The sequence below is a fragment of the Patagioenas fasciata genome, chromosome 2, assembly GCF_037038585.1.
Source record: "Patagioenas fasciata isolate bPatFas1 chromosome 2, bPatFas1.hap1, whole genome shotgun sequence".
Classification (NCBI taxonomy): Eukaryota; Metazoa; Chordata; class Aves; order Columbiformes; family Columbidae; genus Patagioenas; species Patagioenas fasciata.
Window position 1 is genome coordinate 143,085,976 of NC_092521.1, and position 20,503 is coordinate 143,106,478.

General features: G+C 39.1%; 1 protein-coding gene across 5 annotated transcripts in view; it reads right to left on the reverse strand.

Moving 5' to 3' along the window:
* PPP1R9A (protein phosphatase 1 regulatory subunit 9A) overlaps positions 1-20,503 on the reverse strand; it is a 145,249-nt gene that overhangs the window by 38,802 nt on the left and 85,944 nt on the right. For all 5 annotated transcript variants that reach the window (XM_065833119.2, XM_071805119.1, XM_065833120.2 and 2 more), the window contains exons 6-7: positions 9,203-9,338; positions 735-890 (exon numbers count right to left, since the gene is read on the reverse strand). In XM_065833119.2, coding sequence (XP_065689191.1) covers positions 735-890; positions 9,203-9,338 — 292 coding nt within the window. The remainder of the gene's footprint in view (positions 1-734; positions 891-9,202; positions 9,339-20,503) is intronic.

A 20,503-nucleotide genomic window follows, 5' to 3' on the forward strand; every position in this document is an offset into this window, starting at 1 on the left:
TCACCACCTCATAGTAAAAAAACCTTTTCTTCATGTCTGGTCTGAATCTTGGGTAAATTAAGTTATGTGAATTCAATGATCGTGAGAAACATTACTAATTCAAGCCTCAGTTACTATCAGTGGATGCCACGCAAACTTTACAACCACAGAGGTTTGGTAAAACACCAGTTTGAAATGCACTTGCTTCCTCAATATACCATCTTTCCATACACATGGCCAAACATATGCCACTGCTGTATGCTGATGAGTTGCGGTGTAATGGTATAGGAAGAGCTCCACATGTCCATTTTCACTAAATGCAGCATTCGCTGTTCCATTTTCCTGATCACTTTTTATTGCAATCTTACAAATAAAAAAATAACAAAAAAAAAAAAAAAAAAAAGAGAGAAAAAAAAAAGCAACCTGATAGGAATAGATGAACTTGCACTTTATCTTCCTTGTCAAAAAATACAAACTAAGTGCTGGGGTCTGGTAACTTCCATGCTGAAAACATAAATGACACATCACTCTCCATCAATCCAACAGTCACCTGAAAGCTGATATTAAAACAACTCTGAAGACCAATTCCACTTCTGTTAAGCAGATCTTTTTGAGTCATTCAACAATACTGAGTATACAAGCAGCTAGAAATCAACTCTAGTATTCAAGAGAAAAAATAAACACTGAGCAATGAGAGAACTAGAAATCTAATTCCAGTGAGATATTTCAGGAACATTTTCTGACCTATAACTTACCTCTTTGAATTTGTGAGCAAGCTTGCCTGTGTCCACATCACTAGGGGAGAACATGTCATCATTTTCAGGGAGATCAAACACTTCAATAGCCATGTCACCTCCTGGAAGAACAGGTCCCATGTCTTCATCTTCTTCATCTGTAGCATATTCCCCTGTCTTAATTTTACAGCATTTAAGAAAGTCCAGTTATCCTCTTATTAAGTAGAAACTGTTCAAACAGTAATTAAATTGCTGTGCAAATACAGTGTACTGCATAGAAAAAGGGTTATCTTTTTCTTTAACTATAATCCCAGTACTTATGAATTCTACCAGACAAAAATATACAACTCCACCATAGTATTTCAGAACGTTAAGAGAGAGGAGAAAACAGTAACCAGGAACTCAGTGCTCAGGCACTTCTGGCTGAATAGTTCAATGGTTTTCATCCTTTTCCAAATGACACCCCCTTTTCCATAGGAAAAGCTCTCCGAATTTATCTCAAATCTAGCAAGAAATCTCTTCCAAACAGAAATAAAAGGAGAATAGGACCAACAAGACCTTGATTAGTGTTTTGTAAGCCATCTAGAGGCAGTAATTCTCCAGTGAGATTCCACGCTGAATTTGAAAATCCATTGGTTTGTTCTTTATAAACAAATCAACAGTAGAAAAGTCACACCCACACAGAAAGACAACAGCAGGAAAAGAAACTGAGTGTCAGAGACAAGTTCAGAGACTAAAGTCAGAGTTTACTGAATTTTCACCCTGAGTAAAGAGCTGCTTCTAGCTAGTTTGAAACAGAAAATGCAGGTGTTTCTTAGGCTGGTAAGCCATGGGATGTTAACAATTTGCCAACAAAACAGGATTCAAAAACACCGCAAGCTACAATAAGTAGCTCAAGACTAAACAAAATAAAACAATAACGTCAAAAAAATAAATCTAGTGATATTAAACGCCAAGTTGCCCTGACAATCTTTCACACACACGTGCGCGCGTCTCTCCCCACACCCGAGGTGGTTGGGTCCCCCGCGCTTCAGCGGGGCTCCCGCTGGGAGTACATGGCGTGTGGATCACTAACAGTCTGCAGGCTGTGCAAATCACTACACAAACGTATAAAGCAAACACCTCCCTCGGGGCCACATCTGGATTTACAAAGCTTGGGACTCAATATACACATGGAAAAGGAAGGGCAGGGGAAGGGGCGCAGTCCTCCTGAAGTTAATACAGTCACAACACCAAGATTTTGACACAACTATGCAAATTTTTGTTCATGAGCTTTCAGCTCCCGAGATGCAGGCACGTAATATTATTATCAGAAGTATATTCCCACTAGTGCTCGGATTATCTATTGGTGTTGTTTTTTGTCAGAAGAACTTTTCAAAACAAGATGTAATAACTCAGATGTCCGAACAACAGTTTGAGTCTCAACTTCCGACCTTAATTTAGTTTCCCATCTGTTGTTTAGGCTTATTTAAATATCTCTCAACTCAAAAGCAGGGCATGGAAGCACATTAAGTCTAAGTGCTCAAGTACATACAGACAGAAAGGATATATGTATGCATTCAACAGCAGGATGATATGCTTGCAATAAAACATCACCATTTCTTGGGTAAATAACACACAGGATCATAGAATAACAGAATGGTTTGGGCTGGAAGGGACCTTCAAAGATCATGAAAAATTACATACTCCTTTCAAAAAACTATTAAAGTTGTAAAAAACAAAGCCAAAACACACAGAAAGCATAGAATCATTTGGTAAAATCTTCTGATATTAAAAGAACTATCAAAAAGAAGGTAAGTCACCAATGTGCATGACCCATCCATACTTTAAATGCCACTGTTAATGAGAGCAACCCTCTGTCTCTATAAATAGTTACATATTCTCCCATGGAACAGTAACCATGTATTTTACATACTTTATATATATCAAGCCTGAGAATCTCAGTAGTCTTCAATAAGAAAGGTAACAACTGGTGTTGCTTATTTTTCCTTATTTAAAATAAAAGCAAAGCCCACACCATCTATCTCACTGGAGTTTTCAAGCATATTAGCATTACCGCTAAACAAAACAACACCTGAAATGAAATTTATCAGTCTGTATGTCTAGATCTCACATGCACACACAAATTTTTCTGTACTAACTTCTGGTTTTATTTTATTCCCCACGGCTACATGGAGTTACTATCCAAACAGAAAATTAGGCTGCTAATTGTTTTGGCTTTTTCCAGGAGCATGTAACACCACCTTCACACGCCATCAGGGTGGCGAGAAGTGGAACAACTACCTCCACAATCCCAGCAAGATTTCAGTGAAAGGAATTATTGTGGGGACAAAATACTAACACAATCCACGTACTGTCAATTTTGCAGTCATTATCCCTGAAAAATCTATAAAAACATAACCATCAGTTCCACATGAAAAAACCACATCTTGGCAGGTCCGTCAGCAGTGGGAAGGAAATCTCTGAAGCACGCAAAGAGGAAGCAGAAATTGCATCATTAACTAGCAAACTCATGCACAGTTTATGTAAAAAAATGGATCTGGCTCAGCTACATGTGCTTTTTAAATGAAGATATTAATTTAGTGCAAATTCTAATTATATTTATCCATTTTAGTATGATAATAAAACAGATGAATTTAGTTAAAACAGATTTCGCAAAAGACTTAAACTAAAAAGAAGTTCTTTACACAAAAAGAAAAACAAGCACATACAAAGGACTACGTTATATTGGGGAAAAATTCAAGAGCAGGCACTACTCTAAGCACCTCAGCAGCCAGTGTTTGAAGGCGGACATCAGGCAGCTCTAAATGAGCACAAAGGATAATTTTGCTTCAGATTGTACATAGTGAGTGTCGATGAGCACAGCCATTTTTGCATCAATTAATGCAAAAAGTAGTCATCAAAGCAAAGCACAGTAGTTTGTTCGAGTAAACAAGACAGCCGGATGACACGAACGCATTACAGAACACTGAAATAAATGAGACATTTGCTTTCTTCTTTGAAAGAAAGGGATCCAATCTTATAATCACACAAAACTCAAATTACGGGTTGAAAAGAATCAATGTGTACTTTAAGGAAATGTATGTCATAAACTACATGAAACATACTTTTCCAGGAAAAAAAATAGCTCTGCTGACTTCTGTTTCACATGAAACTACTAGAAGGTTGTTCAGACCCTGCGCCAGTAAGATAGAATGGGAAATACAGTGTTTTACAAGCAGCAGCAAGGCACAGACAAGATTTATTTTACTTCAAAGTAACGAAGCCTCGTAAGGTAACAGTTGTTATTGTAGCTGCCTGAGGTTCCTTGCAATACATTTTGTTTTCTTAGCTGACAACGACAATAATATTTTTAAACTCAACAGTCAGTGAAAACTTACATGCTCTTGAAGGAAAACCTCAGACTCTTCGGTTTGTATTGGTGAGCAAAATTCATCCATGCAAAAGCCCTATTTCTCATTTCAGTAGCACCTAAAGCTTAATCTTATCCCACCCACAGTAACAGTTTCTGATATCAGCCATTCCATTTTGCTATACACTATCACCGCTAATAGCATTAAATTATCTTTATAAACATGAACTCCAATTTCCCCTTTTAAAAGGGAAAATGCATTACTCACATCGTTTAATTGCCCTGTAATTCTTGAAACAGGCCTAACAGTCCCAAGCAGAAAGAAGGAGCAGCAGCACCAGCCAGGATAAGGCAGACAGACCTTCCCCGAATCACCATAACAAAGGCTGCACCTAACTAAACCTTTTGTTTGTGTTGCAACTCTCCCACAATCAGGGAACACTATCCGAAGAACTATAAAAATAACTCAAACCCACCTCTTCACTTGAGTTTTTGATAGTTTATACTTAATTCTTTCAAAAGAGCAAAGAAAAATATAAAGGTACAGATCAATCACCACTTTTACAGAAGTGCTTCACATTAATGATGTTGGAAAAACCATCTGCTCTGAAAGATCTTGTTTAACAAATGTGTTCTTTGGGCATTAGGCATTCAAGCACATTGCAACATTTTTGTTTTCATATGTGTCAATAATTTCTTCAATGATTTTAATGTTGCTTCGCTCTCAAAATGTCCTGATAAATGAGAATTAAGAATGAAAAAATTGTCAAATGACTATGAGGGATATTAAAATACATTAAAACATCCCTTGCATGAAACTATGTGTCTGTGGCCACAGAGTGAACAGAATTCTGTAATATGTTATTAATTTCACATCCTGCATCACCATATGCAGCCTTCAGGGGAACAGGTCATCTGCTTTATGTGACTTTTGCCATCCACTGTAGAACATGAAGAAGATAATACCACGTTCAAATCAAAACTCTAAGAAATGTCAGAATTTGACTAAAATGTGCACAGAACACTACGTTAACACAGGTAAGTCAAAAGGTTTCAGTCGAGGATTCCGATTCAGGTTGTACTTAACACACAAAGTAGGAAATACAAAGACAGTACCCACTTCAAAGCCTTCTAAGTTTGTTTTTTTCTGACAGAATACAACAAATTAAAAGGATGTGGGGTTTTAGGAAGCTAGGTGAACTGATGATGAATAGACTCTGCGGCAGGCTATCGAAAGGCAGCACATGAAAAAACAGAATCTCCCAGCTTTATTGTACTTTGCACAGGCTCGTGGGGAAATACCAACACTGTTACTGTAAGCAGTACTTGAGAAATAACTGATACTACTGGCTCTGCTTGTCTCCTGGGAGCTTAACAACAAATTGTGAGCTGTTGAGCTGTTGCACATTTATCCTGCTTGTCTTTGCATTGACCCCCTTTTGGGCATCCCTTTTCTTTTAGTGTTCGTCAGTTCTGCACACGATTCATGTGATGACTTAAATGAAGGAGCATCTGAAAGGATCCTGCAATCCCCTGACGACCTGATAACAGCAGATTATAAAGTGCAGGGATGCAGGGCATTTATATCATAAATGATGTTTCTTTCAGGATTACTTGTATAGTTAATGATTTATCTTTGGAAACACTATATATTAGCGTGAATCTTCCCCAACAAATAACTGTCACGTAACACTCCTGCAAGGCAATGGAATGAGAAGTTATAGCAGGCCAACAAGCATCTCTTTAATTTAGCATCTGACTCAAGTCCAGCGCACACTGGCTGGCAGAAGTCAAAAGTGTCCCAATAATGCTCCTATATTAAAGAACTCAGATCCTTCTAAAAGAGCTAGATGCTACCTGGGCTATGATGAAAACTACCCTAAGTCTCAAACCAGAGGAAATCCAGCCAGCTGGCGGCACAAGATAAAACACCAGGACCTGCACACACCTGGCACGTGCTTTCTTCTTCTGTTTTGACCAGCTCTACCAAACACAGTCATGTGCAATGACTCCAGGACCCACACACAGATCGTTTATTTCCTGCTCCGGAAATCTGATATGTTATTGCTGTCTTTGTGGTAAAGTCTCAGAGGCTCACAATTTGACAGCCTCAAAGGAGGGCTAAATAAAGATCATTTTCTTGATTACTTATGCAGCATCGTAGTTGTAGTTTGATAGCCCTGAGACTGAACAACTCCTGCACAACTCTGTGCCACCTCAGCATGAAACTCCTTACACTGGCAACCCAAATACTCCCAAACTTCATGCAGTCAGAATCACTATCACTTTGAGGAAACAGACTCGAAAGGATAGGGGTCTTTGTACATTTGTGGATGTTCATTCAGACAGTGTAAATTGAGATATTCTTGCCCAAAAGATGCCCTACTTACCAAAGAACGCAGCGCTGGTAGTGGTGTCTGGTATATAGCAACATAAGCCCAGACACATTTGACCTCCCAAAGCAAGGTGACAGTAAACGGACCAGAAGTGCTTGTGGTGACCAAAAGTGTCTTTGAACTGTCTCTAATGTGCATTAGATCACAGCTTCCATCGTGTCAATTGCCTGGGAATGGTGCAAGTTATGTGAGCTTATCGGGATGGCATAATCAGGTGACAAAAAAAAATTACAGGATTGCTGCAAGTTCCCAATAAAAACTACTTCCGATAAGTTTGTTAATTAAGAAAGGGAACATGCCTCATTGCACACTTCGGTAAATATACTCATGCCATCTATTCTGAGAATGAGGTGTACCACCCCCCTCCCAAATTTATATATGGCATCAAGTAGGAAATGGGTATGATCTTCAATGATCCCAATGTAGATTTTGAGAACTGATGTTCTGCATTTGTTCTGATGCCTAATTCCTTCTCTTTACAAAAGAGATCTTTGATGATACCCAGGGTCTTCCTGGTAGATGTCTTCCTTTCTTCTCCCTACTTTCCTCTCATACGGCATAAAAGTCCGCTTTGCACCGCAAACACCAACAGCCAAAAAGCACGTCATAGTCACAGAAGAGGTCATCATCTTCAGTGTAGTTCTGTGATAAGAAAAGCTGCCTCTAATTCTATTAATTACTTGCCCCATCTTATTTTCTCTCAATCATCCAAAGGCACAACCAATAGAAAACGGTTTATGCATTCAGTATTTTTTGTGTTAAAAATTTATGCACTAAACAAGGCTAAAGAGTTTTTAACCACTGAACTGCAAGGACAAGAAGATACATCACAAAAATAATCCGATAGCTACTCGTCCCTGTCCTCTTTCACTATTGTGCTGAGAAACATCTGCATGGTCATCTGTGATTGAAGTGTTGTTGTCAGCAGCAGCACAGCAATAGTCCTGAGGCACTACTACCAGAATCAGTATTGATCTGTCTGGTTTTAACAGTGTTTTCTTTATTGTCAGATCTTGAGTTAAGGCATCTGTGTGGCGCATGATGGCAAGCAACACAAACCTCTGAGATTTCTTGCAGGTAAAAGGTGTAATGCATGAATTACACACACAGGTCTGCCTTCAGCCACACATCCCTCTACTTGTGAGTACACAGTGAGAAGGGTTTGAACATCAGGCACTTAGGACACACCTCTCCTTGCCAATATGAAAGCTCTAGGACTATGTTTACCATAAAATGATCTCACAAGTCTTCGAACCCTGGCATCTACAACATGCTGTGATGAGGTGTGAGAAGTCTCTTGTTCCCAAGGCTAGAAGGAGTTGTCTCTATTTTTTTTTTTTTGAGGAGATGATAGACTACCTTCAAGAAATTACTCAGGCACTTGAATTTTAATTCTAAACTAAACAGAAGACTTGCAGGTTTCGATAGGTTGAGGAGGGAACAGAGAGGATATGGATTTTCTCTCCTTCATGGTCTTGCCCAGGCACATATACATATGCATCCCTAATACATACAACTTTTATTTATGTGAGTTAAATATGCACTACAACAGGATTCATTCTAACACGTATTCAAATATTTTTATTTTTAGTATCAGTGGAAATTAAAGGGACTGAAAGCATCACTGGGGCTAGAAAGAATTTTTACTTAGTTTCTGGGACTCTTCTCATTGTTCTGACCTGTTGCTAGTTTAACCGTGTGTTTCAAACTCCAAGTGTATCCGGATTTTACCTAAGAGTACTTCTTTTTTTCCCCTATTTCACTGTTTAGAAGCCTCGTCTCAATACCTAAAAGAAAACTAAACTGAAACTAATGCATTGCATGAATTCTGTCTCCGCTTCTCTATTGCCTCCTTCCCCAAACAAAAGAAAAATCCTGGCCTGAGCAAAACCACACTAATACATGGAGTCTGACATTTCAAATACTATTCAAGATAATGTGAAATGAAGATGGTATGCTTGAGCTAAGTGGCTTATTAAAGCAACTGCCTTTTACCTTAACCCAGCAACTAATTTGGGGAGTAAGACAGACAGTAGTCTCTGAAAAAGATTTCTTATTAGTCTTTCCAAGCATCGTGATATTCAGGTATATTAGAATTTTAGGAGATCTGGAAGGAATTACGGAAAATCTACTCAATGAAGTTGATAGTTTCAAAACCTTTGTTTTGGGACACCAGGCACTAATCATGAAGATCAATACAAGCTTCAGGTGAGGTAGATTGTTCTCCATCCTGTGGAATCTCTGTTCACACAGGAACAAAAAGCAGTGTGTGGAATACAGGGTCTTACCTGGAATTTTTTAAAAAAAATCTTAATGTTCTCAATTAAGAACTTTCTAGGAAAGAAAAAGGTCTAAAACTTTCCCAAATCCCCAAAAGTTAGAAGGCAACTTTTACCAGTTTTCCCAAAACCCACTATGTTTCAGTGCACAAGAAAACCAACTTTATTCCCTTATTTCAGCCAAAGCATACACTTTCAGAGGAGGAGCAATGATTCCAGAAGCACCAATGAATTTGATATTTGCTCTTCTGGAACAAAAACATTTTAAATACATGCTGAAAAGCTTTTCAGTAACTTCATTCTTCAAATAAGATTCATCATCAAGATCTGTAAAAATCAGCAGCAGAAGTAATGGGGAGTGCCAGAAGTTGACCTCTTGGTGACAATTTAAAAGTAGGAATTAGGAACATGAAACAGAACATTAAAAAACACTGAACAGTGAAACACTAGACAGTCTGTTACCTCATCATCATCTGCATCGTACTGTGCGTAATGTTGCTCCAGCAGCTCTCGCTGGCGCCGTTCTTGTTCTAGAGTTTGGCTGATCAGCTGTGCAACCTCACTCACTTGTCCCGGTTTTTCTCGTCCAATTACAAACCTGTGCAAAACATAATGAAAAAATATTACCTCTACTGGTTTACCAAAGTTCTTGATTTTTAGCTGTGTCTTGTATCGGGTGGCCTTCTTCTCCAGAGATACATGGCTGTGATTGTTCTAACGTGTTCTGTGGATGACACTTGCCAGGACACTGTGTGCAAGACCGTGACAATATTTACAGGAAGGGGAGGAAAGTGACCACTAAAGCCTACGTTCCGAATTGCAGCAAAAAAGATTAGCTAAGTTTGAACTTCATGGACACAGATGTAGAGTAGGGCAATTAAAAAAACCAATAAAATCATCACTTCCATTCTCTTAAGAGCAACATATTTTCTAGAAGCCCACAGAAGACCAGATGCACAATAACAGCACAGACAAACTTTCGGCAGGTCATCGTGGAAGGAACACACGTCAGAGTAACTTCTTTCTCCATCTTCACTTGAAAGATATTTCTGAGCTTTTAAATTTGTCTTCCTCCTGTCTCTAACAGAGATTCTATCCCCACATTTTGAAATCTGACAAACACTATTTTCCTAATTTTAAGCTGCACTTAAATCTTTCTTTTATTTCATGAACTTCTGTTGCTAAGGAGAGTTTTTCTCCACTGGCAGCTGCTGCTGAGCTTGGGAAGTACATTTCTTCGGAGTAATGAAAGATACAGGAAGTGCCTCTTTCTTCCGTGAGACTTACAAGACTGCTTCCCAATCTTGCTTTCAGCAACTAAAATTCAGAATTGCCTTGGACTGTAGCACTTTTTTCACTATGGTGGCATAACCATAATTAGATATTTTCTGTCGATAGTATTAACGGCAAACACCCATTATACAGTATCGACACTGTAAACTACTGAACAAAAGCACAATTTAAAGATGTCAAGCTGAAGGAATATTTTCCTAGCAGGCTAGAAAGACAATTAGGTAATTACAGGTGAAAAAAGGTATTATGCAGAGCTGAAAAGCACAATCAGGTGACACTAAGACACTGCATATAGTGAATTATTTGCTTCCACAGCACTTGGCTTAAATGATGAATTTAATTTATTACTGGAAGAAGAGGTAGAAATGTGCTTTGTATCCCATATAAGAAAATGATTTTCATTAGTACTGCCTATTCGTGTGAAAGTCATTTGGGATTTGGCCTCCATGTGTAAGCCAGCTTCCCAGGAGCGGATGACCCCGAGTCCATTTCCTATGCCAAATGATTTGTCAGAGTCTATGAAGTCAGGCACTAGAGAAAGGAATACAATTTGGAGGTTATTTCAACATCATCAAAATATCTAAGTTAGTGATTACTTCCAAAAGGATATGAAAGGTGAGAGTGAGTAACTCCATTTTAAATAATGACACAAGGCGCTCTGAAAATAATTTGCAGGGAAGTTTGTTACTTTAAAAACATTTACAGAAAACACAGCAGAAACCAGAACAAAATCAAGGAAATAACATCAGCATTTTAATCCCGATCAAAACAGATCACAGTCTGGCACTCAAATCCTACAATTACGAAATATTACATTGGTTCTCATTAATGATAAAGACCTTGGGCTGAAAGAAAAGGAACGTTGCTTCATGACCCCTATACTTCATCTGTTCTGTGTACTGACTCATAGTCAGATCCTGTTTCCTCTGACTTTTAATTTTAGAGCCAAGTATTACAAGACTAACACAGCCATGTTTTCAGTCTCAATGGGGAGGAACAATGAACTTTTGATATTACTACATGAAGTAAAAAAAAGATTCAACCCATATTTGTGACATATTTGTCTCTTCCATGTAAAAATGAGTTACAAGATAATATGGAAAATTACCCCAGTTCCATTTTAAATAAACAACTTAAGCAACATTATGCACAGGTGCATTTTTTATACACAGCAGAGAGAGCATCACATTTGTAAATACAAGAGGGAGATCACCAAAGTGGTAAATTATGAAATCACACAAAGCGATGCAAATATTGTATTTCCCACTGCCCTCTGCCTGATAATTCACCTCCCTTAGGAACTAAGATACCTGAAACATTTCATACAATCATTTTTGCACGCTGAAAACCTAGAACAGGCAATATGTAATGGATCTGAAGTCTGATAACTCATGAAAATTTAGGAGCGGTTTTGACACATTAGACTGTAATGCAGCAATATTTTCATACAGATAAGCAAGTTTAGGTAGGAAGTAAAAATGTTAAAGCTTATTAATTGTGTTTTTCTTCTCATGCCAAAGCCACTCAGAGTTTATAGTGATGTGATTTTCAAGGTTTGAATCATATGTCAAAATGAAGTTTCTCAACGACACCTGAAGCTGTTAGATGATACATGAATAAAACCCTCAAAGCAATGACAAAGTTTAAAGCAAATGATTTCCAAAATAGAAATACACAAGGAACGTTTTATTCTTCTATAATTTACTGCTTTAAAGTGAGACATTTCCAAAGTGTCTGAAAATAATATTTAGAAGCATTCAATCTACAACTTATGTCATTTATAGACACAGAATAGCAAATCTGTAAAAGGGAATGTTGTGTTGCTAACACAGTTTTTACAGTTGAAGTAAACTTTTTGCTATGTTACACTCCGTGACCTTAAGGATACCTTGCTACATATAATTATGTTTAATTTGTAACTAAAATAAGCCACAAATCACAGATATATGACTTAAATAGACATTAATATTTCTCTTTTAGAAAACCATAAAGCAGAAGCAGTTATTAAAATGCTAAGCATGAATTAGATCTTTATGCCTAGAATAGCTTTAAATATAAGAACTATCATCATCTGAAGTGTTTAAATACAAAAAAGAGACATAAGGTTGTGATTCACTGACCAGAAAATTAGTCACTGAACCATAATATGCACACTTCAACAAAGTGGCTAATTATGTATTTAGCGTCACTCTGGCTCACCAAAATTAAGCACATGCATTTCAGACTTGATTAATTAGTCTCAAGGGCCAAAAGTATTATAACAAAGAACTATAAATTCTATCAGCAAAAATATACTTAAGAAGCTGGCTATGTTTCTGGATATGAGACAAATGAGGGTTTTAAAGCCTTTAAACTTCATCACGATAATACCCCCTTTAATTATTACAGCCAGCAACTGCAAAATAAAACCCAGCGGATCTGTGAGGCTGTACTACAAGCCATTACTGTACTAAATCTCAGGCCATTACTGATTATTTCTGATGTTTGCAAAAAAAAGAGAGGAAAGAATATCACAGAGAAGCAGGGCATGAACTGACCTTGATATTCAGAGTTACACACAACCGAGCTGAATTACCAGCTGTGAAATATTCTCTTTGGTTGTGGTTAAAATAAACACGAACAGAGCTAGGAATATCATAAACATTTGACTCTACCTTGTATTTAAGAATATCCAACAAAATACAATATCTGAAGAAACTGAAAATTAAACTACAGCAATCGTGGTTAAGAAAAGTACTCTATTGAAATTGGCAGCAACTCCTACATCTCCTGCGATCCAGTCATGATTTAATTATTTTAAAGTACACCTGGTATAGAGCTTTCTGCATATTTTCAGTTTTTATTAAATGAGGGTCTGCAGACCTGTGCTCCTTGAAATAACAAAAAATAATGTACTGATTTTTTTGCCAACCATGGGAACCAGAAACGTTATTATAAGAATTAATTTAATTAAGAAACATTTCAATTTTGAAAAGAACCTTGGTACTAGAAAAATGGGGGGTGGGAGGGAGCACCAACTCTGTGAAATCATTCCCCGTGAATGATTTCTCCTAAAAATGCTTCAGGCATTAAACACTCAGTTAAAAATACTTTAACATGGATTCTTTCAATTCCACAAAAATCAAGTAAGAATACAGCAGACTCCTTCTAAGAAATACTGTGGGGTTTTTTTGCTGCAACAGGATTCATGTTTTTTTCTTCCAACCTTTCCTAAACTATCATTTGGTCAATAAAAAATGTACAGTAAAGTTCATTGTATTTGGGGGAGTTTTACAGATGGTTTTAAAAAATGGTTGTCCTCTGAGCTTTAGAGCACAAAGCTGCTTCTGCTACCATTTCTCTAATTTATTTCAAGATGTCTTCAATTACCTACTCTGGCTGCTTCCATTAGGATAATAGCCATATAATTAATCCAAAGTGTTAAAAGTAGTGTGAACCCTGTAAGAAGGCAGTTTATTTGGTTACAGCAGCGCAAGCTGGAACTTGTCAGGTTTTCATGAACAAGGTCAAGGTCTCTGAAAAGATGGGAGCGTCAAATGCAGGGGTCACTGACTGGACGTAAGGAATTCACAAGTTACAAGGTTCCGCTGCACTTGCTTGGATAAAGTGAACTGAAACTGAGTTATAAAAACTCTTTGAATCATTGAATAATTCAGGTTGGAAGAGAGCTCTGGTCCGCCCCAATCCTCCTCATTCAAAGCATGACCAAATTCGTCATGGCCTTGATCAATTTTAAATCTCTCTAAGGATGGGATGGAACCTGTTTCAGTGTACGTTTATTTGGTGAAAATATCTCGTCAGGATCTCGTCCCTTGCTGCACCCTTTGTTCACTTCCTGTTATTTTGTCACTATACAGATTACAGATAATCCGGGTTCACCATTTCTACCTCCTGGAAAGCAGCTGAGACAGCAGGAAGATCCCTGCCATTCCATCCTCCTTTTCTTTGGAGTGAAGAAGTTCTTTCTGCCCATTCCTAGGGTGTTTTTTGCACAGCTGCTCTCCAGCTCACAGTGTTTCACAGGGCTAAGCTGCTCCAGACGCAGGATTTACATGTGCCCTTGCTGGACTTTATGAGGTTCCTGCTCCTTCATTTCTCCAGCCTACTGAGGTCCCTCTGAATAGCAGCCCTGCCCATTACCTCGTAAGCTGCTCTCCCCAGTTCAGAATCCTCTGCAAATTTGCTAAGGATGTCTGCCTTCTGTCTCTAAGTCCACCTAGCCCTCCCATGCAGCAGAGACTCAGGGAAGTGGCTGTCATCATCCCTGGGGTTGTTTAAAAGATGTGTAGATGAGGTTCTTAGGAACATGGTCTAGAGATGGACTTGACAGTGCCAAGTTAACAGTTGGACTTGATGATCTTAAAGGTCTTTTCCAAACAAAATCATTCTATACTTCTATGTACACAGCAATCTTTAAAGCTACTAGCTGTAACTGCGAAGAACTGAGGGTGATTAGCAGAAGGAAGTAAAAAAGGTTGGCCTGGAGATTAGTGACGGTAGTGACCCAAAACTAACACAAATAAGGGAACAACTCTGTCTGGAGGTTAACACCCAAATAACATGAGGAAGCAACTACCATCAGTAGATGAAAGGCACAATGATTGAATGAAGTCACGTAAGGTCACTAAGAAATACCTGACGGATCAACCTGTGTATTGTCCAGTAGAGAATGCTGGCTAAGTACAGCCAGCACAAAAGAGCAAACTTTGGGAAGAGTCTGCAAAGACCCTGGACATAAAGCTGCCAGTAAACTGACCTACTGTGCAGAAGTTCTGCAGCTTCTGTCTTTGTCCTAGACCCAGGATGAAGTAAGCTGTGTGCTGTACTTTGAATTTGATCCCAGAGAGCAGTACCCCAACTTAATAGTGATTTCAGCCAACACAGGTGTCCCTTTGCCCAGTCAACAGTCAGGATGGGTGCATGGAACATGACTTCCTTGGTGTGGCCATGGCATGAGCTGTAGGTACAGGTAACAGTAACGTGCCAAGAATGAGATGTGTGTGTAGTGTGTGCTCTGTTACTTGCTATTGTTGTTGTTGAAGTAGTGGTTTAGAACAGAATAGAAAATAGAATGTTAACATTTTTAAACCATTCCTAAGAATAGAAGAGGACAGAACAAACCAGAACAAAATAGACTCTTTCTGTTGGAAGGGACCTACAATCATCATCTTGTCCAACTGTCTGATCAATTCAAGGCTGACCAAAAGTTAAAGAACGTTATGAAGGGTATTGTCCAAATGCTTCTTAAACACTGAAAGACTGGGGGCACTAACCACCTCTCTGGGAAGCCTATTCCAGCATTTGACCATGTTCTCGCTAAAGAAATTCTTCCTAATGTCCCGTGTAAACCTCTCCTGGTGCAGCTTTAAACCATTGCCAAGTGTCCTGTCACTGGATACCAGGAGAAGAGCTCAGCACCTCCCTCTCTGATTTTCCTCCTCAGGTTGTGGCAGAGAACAATGAAGTTGCCCCTCAGCCTCCTTTTCTCCAAGCTAGATAAGCCCAAAGCCCTGAGTTGCTCCTCATAGGACATTCCTTCCAGTCCTTTCACCAGCTTTGTTGCCCTCCTCTGGACACATTCAAGGACCTGAACACCCTTCTTAAATTGTGTGGCCCAGAACTGCACACAATACTCGAGGTGAGGCTGCCTCAGCACTGAATACAGCTGGATAATCACCTCTTCTGACTGGCTGGTGACGCTGGGTTTGGTGCACCCCAGAATGTGGTTTACCCCTTTCGCTGCTCTCCACAGCCCCTGATAAACTACGCTACTATCAACACTGAATGAATATGGAGTCAGGCAATTACAAGGTCATGTAAAAAAACCACACAGCAGTATCAGTGCACTTAGATTAATTATTTCCACAGAAATAAATTCTAGTCCAAGGCCCCATGGACACATTGGCTTTATTCAAGAGTACTTCAGAATTAGCCAAGGGATTCAACATTTTGGCACCACTCTAGGTTCAGGTCCTTACACTGTTCTGCTCTTCTGAGAGCGTAGATAGAGAATCTCTTCCAGCTAGTCTGACAGTATCCCAACACAATGCTTGCATAAGAGATTTTCTTGAATATGTGATTATAATTTAATCAGCATTCTCTATAGCACCACACAATTCTTAGAGGAATGGCCAGGTCAAAGAAACACATTTGTAAGTCTATATTTTAACATACGTGAATGCAAGTGAAACACATACATCAGGTCAGTTCAAAGGGTGCAAGTGCTACCTGGGAATGTTTCTAAAACCTGACCGCATTTTGAGGTGAGATTCGCCTTCCCTGTCCCTCACCCTTGTGGGCATCCGCGAAAGAAATACAGTCACAAGTCAGCTGCTGAGTTCGGACCACGTCCCTCATCTGGATGATTTGGTGATGCAGGTTCTGGGAAAGCTGGACCACGCTCATAGCACAGTCCAGGTGTAATTAAATGCTCCTACAGTAGCATCCCTGTTCCTTGCTGAGTTACCCTGCAGGGGTGAATGGTGGGTATTTCCGCCCAGCTGTCACAATGTTATATCACATTAATCAAGGTGCACCAGAACCGGACAGTACCTTCCATAACAAAGTATCTCATACTTTGAAAGAGTAAAGAAATCAGCTAAATAAACATTTGTGTTGATATCTCCATTGCAGGGGTAGGACCTTATGTTTAGATCCAACCGACTTGATGATGAAGTGATTCAAAACCTGTGAAGTTGTTCCTTGACAGGAACAGAAAACTGACTCCTACTGAAATTCAGTCTTGCTGAATCTTATTAGTTCATGTTGTACTTTATTTTAAAAATAATACGCTAGATATCTAGCAAAACAGTTTATAATTCAGCCAAAAACTTTTGCATGAAGATTTGTTTATGTATTTTGAACTCAAACATATACCTTTTTGTCCAAATGTGCAAATATTACAAGAAATAACTTACCATAAAATTCAAATTAGGAAGATCTCAGGACACAGGGACTATGTTTATGCCAGTAAGTTAAAACGGTGCCAAGGAATGCTCCCAAGCACTGGTAGCGTATCATCTACACTGCTAAATCACTGAAACAGTCTCTAGAACAGATTGGCCCAAGTTAACTAACATTCTACCAAATAATACTCAGACATGGTCCAGGAGTTAGCTTGGATGTTTCCAACAGACAATTTGGACATGGCCACCCTGCTCTAAAAGGGTAAGAGAGTTTAACGGTGTGAGCAATGTCCATTCTGGTGCCAGCTGGCCTCAGCGCCACAGAACAGTCTGAGACACAGTTCATCTCCTACAACAGGCACAGCCAAGGAAGATAAACCAGCAAAGCACTGATGGACACAGCCTTCCCTCACCCGTGCTAAGGGGTCACAGTATTCATGAGTAATTTTTCACGTTAAATTCAGTACACTGCTCCTGCTAGTCTTACAGAATGATTACCAATGCTTGTAGGAGTTCTTTGCAGAGATCAGAAAGAAGAAAACAGCTCATAATATGGAATTTTTTGTATAACCATAGTGGAGTATACAGGAGAAAGTCACACTATTTTGGTAGAAAACATCACAAATTAAGGTTCTGCTGGGTGCATGACTCAGGTTTATCAAAGCAGCAGGATAAACAGCAAGCACACATGGCTTCTTAAGCAGCCCTTCATAAAGTCCCAGCTCAGCAATCAGCGTCGCAGAGCAAAGGACTTTTCTTTCCGCATCTTTTTCTCTCCTTGGCTCAGCACTTGGATTCAAGGAAAGAGAAACAGACAAGAAAAGGAATAACAAAACCGTCACCCCCAGACAGAAATAAGACAATTTAATCCAGCTGTCTGAATCAGGCACGGAGAATGATATCTTTTGCTTTTGGGTCCTGTCTCATTAGCCAGGATGAGAAATCTCTCCTGCCTGTTCCACAACGTGGATCTGCAGCATGGAGAAGGCCTGCAAGTGTTTAAAGGACACAGTTGTTTTGCTGGGCAAGAGCACCGGTAGGGAAAGTAAGAAAGAGCAGGAGAAAATCTGCCCAGGCGTGTGCACTGCAAGAAGAGAAGATGACGATCTAGGGGAAGGAGTCACTAAAATAAAGTGACGCTGTTCATTGTTACTGTGAGCAAACAGCATTCCCGCAGGGCTATACTGCTGCTGGCTGGATCCTGCGGCTGACTTAATCTGTCCTCTTTACTGTCTCAGTTCTTCCATAGACACGACTGTAGAAATTACCTTTCCAGATGCTGTGATGTTAAACAAAACTAACAGAAGGCATGCAAATACTGTTTTCTGAGACAGTATATTTTTCAGAAAAAAAAAAAATCAGCTCAATATGGGGTGAGGAGTTAGCGGGAGAAGGAATAAATGGCATAACTAGTTGGTGTTAATTAAGAAGCGAATATTTTCACTTCTTGGCTTTTAACTGCTCCTTCTATAAGAGCTATCTAAAAAAAAACCATTAAAACTTCATTTTTGTCTGAAAGACTGCATTTGCAGTACATTAGGAGTGAAAGAATTTCAGCAGTGAACTGGGAGTCAGAGTTGGGACAAAATGCTGCTTTGAATTAAAACCATCCAGATAAGAAAAAACACAAAATGGTAATAAATTATGCTTTACTAGAATAGAGAATAGTTAAAAGTGGAAAGCCCCAGGGTTTGATAGCTACACTGCTATTGTTAGAACCTACTCTTCATGTTCTAGAAGATTAATTAAACATGGCAATATTTGCTAACTAATTATTTAGATTCTTTATTAAGATGGGAAGACTTTGGGGCATTTCAGTAGAATTTCATTAAACAAGAACCCGTAAAATCACTGGTAGCTTAGAATTCATGAAATTGCTTTCAAGGTGGTGCAAATCATGAGAAACAGAACAGGTTTTGCCCAGGTTCTGTGTGGTTCTCTGAAAACCCAAGAACTGACTCAGAAAGCACCATGAGAGCATCTGCTCAGTGCTTAGCAACAGCATGGAAAGCTGAGAAAATGCTTAGTCACATTCAGAAGATGGGATACAGAAGGAGGACATGGAATTCAAAATTTGCTTCTCCAGTAAAGCACTGAATTTGGGTAATTTCCTTAAAAGGACCCTTTCAGAGGAAAGCAGTAATGACAAAAGCATAGAAACAGCATATGAAGGACTGGGATTTTCCTATGACTCTTTCTCATGCAAGACTCTTTCTGCTTATCAATGCAGTAAGTCCTCCCAGGACCATGTCCTCCTTCCCTGGGACCTGCCTTTCCCAGAGCCGCATGGCCACAAATCTTTGTATTCAGTGAGGCAGAGAAGTGCCATCCCCATCGAAAGCTCACGTATTTCTTCTGGGAGGGACAGAGACTAAGTAAATATGGGCAAAGGAGAAAGTTATCTCTGTAAAAGAACTAGATTTTCTCTCATGCGACTGTGTTCAAGAAACAATAAAATTCCCTGGAGGTGTACACCTCTCCAAGGGAGCTTTCTCTGGTGAAAATGTTAGGGTCCCCCAGCACCATTTCATTATGATTAAGAACATGGAGAAAGAATGGGGTCACAGAGGCTCAGCATCACCCAAGCAAATTCAAATAACTTCAGGTCTGCTACTCAGCACCATAGTCCATGAGGAAAACTGCAAGCAAAATAACCTAGGAAAAGCTCCATGGCAGCATAGGGCTCTCACTGTCAGCCTGCCTCCTTATCCTGTCCTTTAATGATTGTAGGCACCACTCAGAAACTTCAAGTTGACAGATTACATCCTAAATGGGGTCAGAAGAAGCACGGAACAATCAGTGACATTAGTCTGGCACTGCCCTCTGACTGATCCATTAATCTTAGAGCAGGGGCAACACTCAACAATATCGGAAAACAACACACATTTCAAAGCAAAATCCCTCCTGTATATAATCAAATTCTGAAATCCACTAATATGAGATATTAGTAAACGAAATAGTTAAGCAAAATTATAAGGAAGACTTGGTATTTACATCAATAGAAATAGCATTCATAGTTGTATTTGCCAGATTAAGAGTCACAAGGACACTAATTCTCATCCCTAAAAACAGAAGCTGATTGCCAACTGGGATTATAAAAGAATTTCCTTTCCTTTGTCTCATTGGCTACCAGGGTACATCAGGTGGGTGCTGATTATCTTCCTATAAAACATTATAAGAAAGAATAATTGCAGTTATTATCACTGGAGAAGCCAAATGGGTTGGGTCAATGATCTTCCATTATGGCATGACAACTCTTTTGAATAGTCCAATACTTCAGACAATGGATAAAATAATAATGGATGCTTCTACTTGCTCTTCTTTCCCCCCTTCTTGCCCTCACCTAGAACAGTTAAAAAGGTAAAACCCATGTCTTAATTTTCACAGATTCTTTACTGTGTCAGCTACAGACAGTCTGGATACATTTTTCTGGCAGAAACATTGCAAAAATCCATTCTAGGTCAATGCCTTCCACTGTCAGGATCACTCGAAGTGTTCAGAGGGCTCAAAGGAGAAAAATAAATCACAAAGTATTGGTATTATGCAAGGTCCCTGAAGAGGTATT